At 51.3% G+C, this 10,239-nt stretch overlaps 1 protein-coding gene across 2 annotated transcripts; it reads right to left on the bottom strand.

Moving 5' to 3' along the window:
* Window positions 1-130: 130 nt before the first annotated feature.
* On the bottom strand, window positions 131-9,848 carry KLHDC2 (kelch domain containing 2). 2 transcript variants are annotated; one of them, XM_012574327.5, is made up of 14 exons: window positions 9,717-9,848; window positions 8,190-8,356; window positions 7,368-7,447; window positions 6,432-6,549; window positions 5,341-5,456; window positions 4,195-4,276; window positions 4,010-4,093; window positions 3,057-3,137; window positions 2,921-2,979; window positions 2,642-2,751; window positions 2,138-2,210; window positions 1,431-1,518; window positions 1,047-1,099; window positions 131-658 (listed from the first exon to the last, which is right to left on the bottom strand). In XM_012574327.5, exons 2-14 carry the CDS (start codon window positions 8,343-8,345, stop codon window positions 535-537), a joined length of 1,224 nt encoding a protein of 407 aa, XP_012429781.2. In that variant the 5' UTR covers window positions 8,346-8,356; window positions 9,717-9,848; the 3' UTR covers window positions 131-534. The 2 variants fall into 2 exon arrangements, with proteins under 2 accessions (XP_012429781.2, XP_030131162.1); XM_030275302.4 differs by lacking the exon at window positions 9,717-9,848 and adding an exon at window positions 9,550-9,697.
* Between the last annotated feature and the right edge of the window lie 391 nt (window positions 9,849-10,239).

Genomic DNA, 10,239 nt, shown 5'->3' on the forward strand with positions numbered 1-10,239 from the left:
CACTCACAGGGCAGAATATCTGCTACCTAAGGTTCACAACTGAAGTTCCACAACATAAAAATTCCAAAAAAAAAAAAACCAAACCAAAACCAAACTACAGCCAAGCAGAAAGTAGTGGTGCTTCAACATCTCAAGGTTTACGACAGTTTATTGACCAACAATGGGACAACTTCCAGATCCTGCTCCTAACTTCCAGATCCTGCTTCTCTGACCTTAAGCATCTGTGGCAAAACGTGAAGCTGTGGACTAACCACCACTAAAGCACCACTCCAGAGCCGTGGTGTGCTCAGCATGCCCAGCTCCTGTCCCCATGGACACCCCCCGCTCTGGGCTCGGCCTCACCTCCTCGGGGTGCACAACCCAGCACTGGTCACAGCTGAAGCTCAGGCTCGTCTCCTCTGGCATTAAATACATTTATTGGAACATCTCACACAAAAATAGGTTCTCTCTAGGCCATTCACATGCACGGGAGGGCGAGAAGCAACTACCTACACACAGAGGGCTGAGGTTGGGCTCACAGCTTTGCGGGCGGGCTCAGGAGCCCGAGGTGTTGTTGCTGCCGAAGCGCTGGTTCACGCTGTGCAGCAGGTGCTTGGGCAGGCAGTGCCACGAGCTGGCCAACATCTCCTTGAAGCAAATCACGGCCTCGAGGCACAGCCTGGGAACACAGGGCTGCTGTCAGCCAAAGGGGCTGAGTGAGGGGAATCCTCCAGCCTCAGCCCTGCCTGCTGCTCTGGCAGCGTTTGGTAGAGGCAGAAATGTTTCCCAGTGTTTTAGGAACACCAACAGGTCTAATGGTAATTCTGCCACACTTGTCTTAGAATCCCAGAATGGTTTGGGTTGGAAGGATCTTAAATCCTGTCCCATTTCACCCTCTTCCTACAGGCAGGGACACCTTCCACCATCCCAGAGTGCTCCAGGGCCTGTCCAGCCTGGCCTGGGACACTTCCAGGGATCCATGCAGGGGCCTCCCCACCCTCCCTGAATTTCCTCCTGCCAGCTCAGCTGGGACACGACAGTTCCATGCTCAAGTCTTGCTCTCTTACCTCACAAGAGATCTCGGTTGGAGGGAGAACACCAGGATTTCGTTACTGTGAGCCTGGAGGGGGGCAGAGACAGAGAGGGGGAATTGGTTCTGAGGGCTCAGCAGGAGGCAGAGCAGCCCAGGCTCACACAACCATGGAAGCAGGGAATCCCAGAATGGCCTGGCTTGGAAGGAGCTTAAAGCTCATCCCATTCCAACCTGCCCTGGGCAGGGACACTTGGAGGAAGCCTTCAAGTTTCCAAGCCTTGAGGCACCTGCACTGAGGGACTCTGGACAGGAGCAAAGCATTTCCCCCTCAGGCTTTGTCTGTGCACCTTTGTGATCCCCATGGGATCAGTCTGGCACTGCAGATCCCATAGGAAGGGGAAGCTCAAAACCAACTCACAGCTTTGGAATGGGCCAGAAGGTTGTTGGCACAGCCCCCAAAGATGATCACCTCGCCCTCCTCGCTGGCACAGGCCGTGTGCCACAGCCTGGGAACAGAGAGCAGCACGGCATTAACACAAACCCCCAGCTCTGGAACACCCCTCCACCCCAGCCAGGCCAAAGGGAGAAAACCAGGAAGCAGCAGTGCTTTAACTCCTTCACCTGCCACAGGTCACTTCCCCAACCAGAGGGAGGAAGACTCGTGTTTTCCATGCCACACTAGTGCATCACAGAGCTTGTGGGGCTTTACATTGCAGGTCACCAACTCCTATTTCCTCATCAGGACGCCAAGAACAGCCCTGGGTGTGCACAGGATGAGCCTCTGGCAGGGCCCTGGTGACACCAGCCCGTGTCTGGGTGGTGGCAGGGCAAGGACACCGGTTCCATTTAGCTCTGTTCTGGCACTCGCAGCTCGGAGCCCTCTGCAGCCAGATCAAACCCTAAATCCCAGGATCAAACCCTAAACTCTGTGCTTCCTGCTGTTTCACAGGCTGCTGCCCTGTGTGGCCCTGACCTGGAATTCTGGGAGCACACAACAACCTGCACCTCTGGGACATGTGGAAAAGGAGAGCTGTGAGGAGGAAGCAGGGTCCTCTCTCTGACAGCCACCACCAGGTGCTTCCACACCCCTTCTGTAGCAGATTCCCAGGGAATTGTCTGCCATACCTTGGTTTTTCAGAGTAGTTATGCTCAAACTGTACCCACTCGTTCTTGCTGATACAATAAATCCAGGCATCACCTGAAAATAAGCAAAATCCCAGATAAAATCAGGATTCTGTCAGTTCTGGAAGTCGTTGCAATATGCAAACACTCTGGTGTAGCACATCTCATTTCTATTCTTAGGTAAATCAAATATTTTAGGAAAAACCTTATAAAACATTGGCTCCTGTTTGACAACAGGTGTTTAATGTAACAGAGATTTATGGGGGTGAAGGTGGAGAATTGTAAAGCTGTCACCAATTGCAATTTGCACTTTTAGACACATTTTTAGAGCAGATCAATTGCTGGAAGTTCTGGTGTCTCCACACCCTCAGCAGCTCCCGCTCTGTGGAAGGAGGAGTTGGAGCACACAAGAGGAATTTAGAAGGAATTCAACATAATCATTCCAGCTCCTGTGCACAGCTGTTCCAGAGCACAAAGCCACCACCAAATCCCTTTGGAATGACTTACTCAGGGGCTGCTTGTCTGTGGTGAAGCCTCCGAAGAGGAAGAGGTGATCCGAGGAAATGGGCGTTAAGGAATGCCAGGATCGGCCGACGGGGCAGATGCCTTGGGTGAGTCTGGATTGCAACAAAAACACCCCAAATCACCATCAGGGACAGCGAAATCCCTCTCTCTTTCATGCCCTGATTATTTTCCAGCTATCTGCAGGATACTGCAGTGACACAAGGACAATTTTAATTTCTTTAGACACAAAGAATTTTCAGTGGATGGAGCCTGAGCACCCACATTTCGTTCCACTCCCAGGTGTCCAGGTTCAGGTAGTAAAAGTCGTTCATTCTGGACTCCTACGAGAGAGCAGAGCGTGGTTCAAATCTCCTGCTGAGGTCTGGGTTTAACCACAGGGAAATGGGGCTGGCCTTACCCTGTATCTGCCTCCAAACACGTAGCCCCTGTTCCCCACCGTGGCACAGGCGTGAGCGGCTCGAGGGGACGGCGTCTTCCCCTGGGAAGGGACAGGGACAGCACAAATCAGTCACCAGAGGACAGGAGAGGCTCAGCTCAACTCAGATTTAAAGCCAGCAAAGGGTCAGAGTGAAAAAATGCAGCCAGTAAATCATCCTGTGTGCAGGCTTGGTTTTCTGATGGATGGAAGATCAGAGACTCATTAAACGTGGGGTTTATTTTTCCCTCTTGAAGTGTGTAAATACTGCTTTTAGCACAGGGCTCAGCCACAGAAGACAGACTGTAAATGAGGCAGTGACATAATAAATCCTTAAATTCATAAATCAGGGAAGTGTCCAAGGCTAGGCTGGACAGTTTGGAGCGACCTGGGATAGTGGAAGGTGTCCCTGCCCATGGAACTGGATGAGTTTTAAGGTCCCTTCCCACCCAAACCATTGTGGGATTCCATTAAACACCATTTTCCTTGAGTTTCTGAACACATGAGACCTGTATGAAATCATCAGAGCAATGATTTGGCAATCTGGAGCTCCTTGTCTCATATTTCACTTCCTCCAACCCTGTGGCAACACCAGCCCATTTCCCTGTTCCTGAACACTCCAAATGTGTGCATTTGCAGTTAGCAGTGTTTAATTGTCCCCTGACCACGGACAGGAGCCAACCATGCCCTGGCACTGAGGGTGGCAGCAAACCCCACATTCCCCTGCCCCGAGCACAACGAGCTGCAGCATCAACCAAAGCAAGCGACAGGGAAAAACGGATGAAGACAGATCAAAAGAAAAGGTGAAGTCCCTCTTTTTGCAGGGTGGATCTGTCTCAATGAATGGTTTAAATTCAGTGGAAATGGCTCCAGAGCACTCCTAAATAACATTACTGAGCTGTGACTTAATTAACTGACAGCAAGCCATTAATTACCGTAGTTATGGGCTGGCTCCAAGTGAAAGTTTCAAGGTCCAGAATGTGCACGTGGTCATTCCACCCTCTAGGAAGACCTGAATTCTTAAAAGGAAAAAAAAAACAACATAAAGAAGCAACAAGTTTTAAGAAGCACTGATTAAATATTGAAAGTTGAAACAGAAATGGCTTGCAGGGTTACTTACCCAGAAAGAAGTTTCATCAAATTCAAATGTTCCACGTTGTTTCCCTTCAGGAAAATAGCCATAGCCTCCAAAAAATATCAGCCTGGAGGGAAACATGGAACAAGAGCTGTGAGAAATTCTGTCACATCTGTTTATATAAATATAAAAATATATAAAGGCTGTGCTCAGAAAACCAGGGAAGCTCCTTTGGTTTTCCAGGTGAGGGCTCTGTTTGCTGCCCAATCGACCCTCCCACCCACACTGAATCCCTCTGGAGCTGTTTCCAGCCTCAGGCTCCCAAGCTCTGCTCCACTTCCAGCCCTCTGAAGCTGTCAGGGTGTGCAGCCTGGTCACTGCACTTTGGCCTTTGCCACGTTGTTTTCCTGGAGTTTAAATGGGAATTACCTCCAAGTTTTACCTTTGGGGTTTAGCCTGTGTTAGGAACTGGCATGGCTTTGCCAGAAATTCCTACAGGATTATGGAGTGGCAGAAAACAACCTGCAGCACCTAATTAACCACCCACAACTGCAGCCCTGCACAGGTTCACATCTAACCTGATGCTATCAGCTGTGCTAATGAGCAGCTCACTCCCCACATCAAGGAGCTGAAAAAGCAGCACTGTGGGCAATTCCACAGAACATCCCCAGCTGGAAGGGACACACGAGGGTTTCCCCACCTTTCCTGACTCAAACATCCCCCAGCACATCTCCTAACTGGGAGCTCTCTCCATGGAGTGGCCAAGGCAGCACTAGAGTTAAACTCCAAAATAACAGAATGGTTTGGGTGGGAAGGGACATTAAATCCCACCCAGTCCCACCCCTGCCACGGCAGGGACACTTCCACTGTCCCAGGGTGTCCAACCTGGCCTTGGGCTCTTCCAGGGATCCAGGGCAGCCACAGCAAATCTGGGAATTCCAGCCCAGCCAGGAATTCCCAATCTCCCACCCATCCCTGCCCTCTGGCAGTGGGAGCCATTCCCTGGGTCCTGTCCCTCCATCCCTTGTCCCCAGTCCCTCTCCAGCTCTCCTGGAGCCCCTCCAGGCCCTGCCAGGGGCTCTGAGCTCTCCCTGGAGCTTCTCCTCTCCAGGAGAACATTCCCAGCCAGCCCCACGGTGACTGCAGGGAGGAGGAGGAGGAGGAAGGAGGAGCCAAGAGCTGGGGCCTCACCTGTTCTTGTACACCCACACCCCCAGCTTGTCCTTGGACGAGGGGGGCACCCCCTGGCACTCCACTCTCACCCACTGCAGCACTTTGTCCGTGGATCTGGCATTTAACATGTAGAACTGGGAAAATAAAGAGATTTTTTAAACTCACATCATCAGCTTAAAGCTTCATTCTGCTGTTAAAATAGTGACTTGAAATTAAGATGTGTTGGTATAAAAATAGTAATGAATGAAAAGTTATTTTCCTAGCTGAAAAGTAGAGCACTGAAATTATTTGCAACAAAAGATGGAATCACAATTCAAAACCTTTTTGTGACATTTTTGAGACTCAAACACCTTTTACACCACCAACAGGGTTATGGACACTGAGTTTCAGCATCCAAAAGCTATTGTGGGATACAATGAAGGTGTGTACAGAGCACAATTGTCTTACAACCAGAAAATGGTTCAAAAGTTTACCAAGTGACATTTTTTACAGTACTACACCTTCTGTGCATTTATGTAATTGTACAGGAAGAGAAACAGCTGCTACACTTACGTACAAGAACTGAAATGGAAGAAAGCCACAGCAGGAAGGGAAGAAATCACACCTTACAAATAAGGTTGGTTTCAAACTGTCTGCAAAAATTCCTTCCAACTCCTTCTAGTTCATATTTACATAATAAATATATGATCTTATAGTTAAATATATAAACTACATATTTATATAGACCAAAACTATTTAATTTAAACCACATTTCCAGACTATCAGAAAATATAATGAATTAATTCTAGTTGAAGGGGTGGTGATCAATGATCTTGGAGGACTTTTCCAACCTAAATGGTTTTGGAATTCTGGGATTGCCACAGATTCCAGGGAACAGGAACACTTCAAGCTACCCAAAACCAGTTCCAAATCAGTTCCTGATATTATTCAGGCAACTCTGGCAACTCCCATCTTTTAAAATCAGCAAACTCAGAGGCAGGGACACGATGCAGGTGCTGAGGGGAATTGCACAAGGACAGAAGCGATGCCAGCTCGGGGTGTTCCTGCAGTGCTGTGAAGCTCCCAGGGCACAGCCCCCGTGGGGAAGGGTGGGAGAAGGGAATTCTGACCTTGTTGGTGTTGCCCTGGGCGTGGTGCCCCCCGAAGAGATAAACCACTCTGTCCACACACACGGCACAGCTGCCAGACATGGAGGGGGGAACATCTCCCTCAGTCTTGCTCTTCTTCCTGCAAAACCAGGCTGGGATATTTCACCTGCTCCAGTGATCAGGGATGGATTTGCTTGGAGGGTTTGGATTAGCACAGTTCACTGTGGACACTCAGGTCTGTCCTTCTCACCTGTTCAGATGTAACAACTCACAAAACGACTCTGCTATGATGGAGGGGTAGGGAAAAGGCAATTTAGTTAATACATGGGGTTTTGGGGAGTAGGAATCCCATCTGCCCAGCTCAGGAGTTTGGAATGCTCAGAATCCTCAGGCAAAGAGGATTCACCTGTGTAAACTGCAGGTTTCCACTCTGCTCCTGGATTTTTCCTGTTTGCAAACATCATAACCACAGAGAGGAGATTCCAGGCCGTGCCCCAGGTTGTCCCTGACCCCAGGGAGGGCTGGGAGCATGACTGAAATCCCACTTCCTGCAAAGCACTGAGCAGCTCCTCTGGCTGCATCAGCCTTTAAAAACACCTCCTGAAAAGGTCAAGAACCCAACAGGGATTCCCTGACCACCACTGGCATCAAAAGTGATATAAACACAATTTCCAGCTGCTCTATCCTATCCCAGGAATCCCAAAACACCTCACACTGGTGGTCACACACTCCTATCCAGGCTGCCTGTCCCAGCTGCCTCTCCTACTTCATCCTGGAAAACCATATTGGATGCTTTCACAGACAAAAAACACCAAACCTGAAATATTTGACATACTTTTGCAACAGTTTGATAGTGGGAACAAAGAGATCAGGGAATTCTCTCTCTGCTCAGTCCCTTTCCACACCAATTCAAGGATTTATCAGATTTTTTCCCCCTAAATTAATGATTTACTGTACCATCTTCCAGTTTCCATGTTGTAGATCCATATTTCATCCCTAGGCAGGTAGAAGTCATAAAACCCCCGGACCTGGGCGTTCTGCAGGACAGGTCAGAGAAGGAAAAGCAGGGTTAGAAGGATGTTTGGGATGTCTGACACGTGGAGTTACAGACTCCTGGGAATGTCTGCACCCCCCCTGGGACCTAATCACAGCACAGATGGAAGCAGGAGCAGTGCTTGTGCCTCCCACCTGCACGGAGAGCAGGAATCAGCCCAGTTTAGCACCTGCTGGGGACAATCAGCTCCCAGCAGAGCCAGACAGGGCTACATGGAAGTTAAATCTCTGTTTTATAGCCTGAGCCAGGGAGCAGAAATGAGTCAGAAGCTCCTTTTTCATTCCCCCATTACTGAGTTCACTGACAACGACTGTCACTGAAATGATTTTGTGGTGCTGCAGCACACCCTCAGTGTGACAACAGAAAACCTGGGCTCCTTAGAACCCCAACAATTATTACCACCCAAAATTACAAATTACAAAATGTAATCACAAATTACCACCCAAAACCACAGTTGTGCAAATAAAATCACCACTCCCAGGGTGCACAATTCCAATCAGACAATACTCCCTTCACCTTTTGCCAAAGGCAAACGACACCCCAAAAAATCCATGTATCTGCCAAGCTTTAACACCCGTGATTTATTCCAACGTTGCAAAACACCCCTGAAGGCCGTGCTACAAATTGCTGGCTGGAGCTGCTGTGTTCCGGGGGAGGAATAATTCCCCAGAGTCACGCCCGGGTGGATGGGACACAGTTCCCAGGCCGGTGCAGGGCAGCTGTACCTTGTATCCTCCCCAGACGTACATGCAGCGCCCGTCGGTGACGGCCACATGCCCGCTGCGCTCCGCGGGGCTGTCGTTCTCCAGCTGCTCAAAGCCCTCCTCGGCCGGCGCCGGCAGCTCCTCGTCCGCAGGCAGCTCCTCGTTCTCATCGGCCATCTCGGGACGTGCTGCAGGCACAGCCACACGGAATTCCCTCAGCCGGATCAGCCAGGGCAGCTCCTGGATCCCCACCCTGGGCAGCGCTGTCCAAACGCTCCTGGAGCTCTGGCCCATTCCCTGGGCAGCGCTCAGCACCCTCTGGAATAGTGGAACATCTCCCTGAGATCCTGACCGTCCCCTGACACAGTGTGGAGCTTGGGAAATCCAGGATAAACTACGCATGGTTGGAGTAAAAACCGCTCCAGGTGGGGATTCCTCAGTGGTGCCCGATTTGTAATGGTTACAGTTGACAGTGTGACTCAAAAGCATCCGTTTCAAAAAATATTGAAAATCTTATCTATAAATACTTTGATTGATTTGCCCAGAGATGCTATGGCTGCCCCTGGATCCCTGGAAGTGTCCAAGGCCAGGATGGAGCAGCCTGGGATAGTGGAAAGTGTCCCTGCCCACGAACAAGGTGAGCATTAAGGTCCCCTTCCAACCCACACCATGTCAAAAAAAAACCCACGAAAGAAAAAAAAGAAAAAAAAAAAAAGAAACAATCCAAAGGGGAATAAATTTGACAGCTTTGCCCACAACAGCAGCAAATCCTGGAGCTTTTCAGTGTCCCCCACCCAAAGCTTCCCACAGCGGCTCAGTGCGGGACAGTGTCACCCATCCTACACAAATCCCACAGAAACAATGTCCCTGCTCCAAACCACGCAGAACGCCAAACCCCATACTGCGCTGGGAAAACACAGATACAAAGCTCGGGAAAGCCAAACAGCCCAAATTTGTGCCCCCACAGCCAGGGAAAAGGACCTGAGTGGGACAGTCACACTGTCCCACACAGAATACAGACAGAATACACACAGGGTATTCTGCTGTTCCCATCCGCCGCTCCTGAGGGCTTTTTGCTGTTTAATTTTAATCACTCCCGCCACGGAGACGCTGCACCACCTTCAGGGGGTTATCTCTGAGCTTTAATTACGATTTCTAATTTAGATTAGCAAGCCTTGCCCACAGCCCCGTGAAACCTGCTGCTTGGAGCTAGCGGTGTCTTCACCGCCTCGGAGAAATGGCACCGATATGATATTTACCTATAATAGATATGTGCAGCAGTCTATTATTCGTTTTACCCCTCAGACACGCTGGTCCCTTCAGCCATTTCCCTCTCATCTCCCCTCAGCCCCGCGGCTCTGCCCACCGCCCTCACACACACCGCGGCCGGGGGCTCCTCACGACACCTTCTCCTGTCGCGACATGCCCGAGCGCAGGGCGGGCCCCTCACGACACCGCTCAACTGTCGCGACACCGCGGCCGCCCCGAGCGGTGCCCGCCGCCGTTACCGGCCCGGCCCGAGCCCCCCGAGCCCCGTCCCGCTCCTACCGGGCCCGCCGCTGCCTCCTGCCCTCAGCCGCGGCCGCGCCGCAACATCCGCCGGGCGGGCGGCGCCTTCCGGCGGCACCGCGCAGGCTCCGGGCCCGGCACCCCCAGATCGGCCCGGGGAAACCGCGGGGTTAACGCTGGGAGCGGCTGAACGGCCCCAAAATTCACCCACAGGGCACCGGCACCCCCGAACTCAACCCGGGGAAACCGCGGGGTTAACGCTGGGAGCGGCTGAACCGCCCCAGAATTCACCCACAGGGCACCGGCACCCCCGAACTCATCCCGGGGCACCTCAGAGTTAACGCTGGGAGCGGCTGAGCTGCCCCAAAATTCACCCCGAGGGCACCCGGGCACCCCAGAATTAAAAATAGGAGCATTTGAACCGCCCCAAAATTCACCCTGAGGGCCCCGGTACCCCAGAATTAAAAATAGGAGCATTTGAGCTGCCCCAAAATTCACCCTCAGGGCACCGGCACCCTCCAATTCACCCCGGGGTTCCGCGGAGTTAATGCTGGGAGAGGCT

Source organism: Taeniopygia guttata, chromosome 5 (genome assembly GCF_048771995.1).
Source record: "Taeniopygia guttata chromosome 5, bTaeGut7.mat, whole genome shotgun sequence".
NCBI classification, from domain to species: Eukaryota; Metazoa; Chordata; class Aves; order Passeriformes; family Estrildidae; genus Taeniopygia; species Taeniopygia guttata.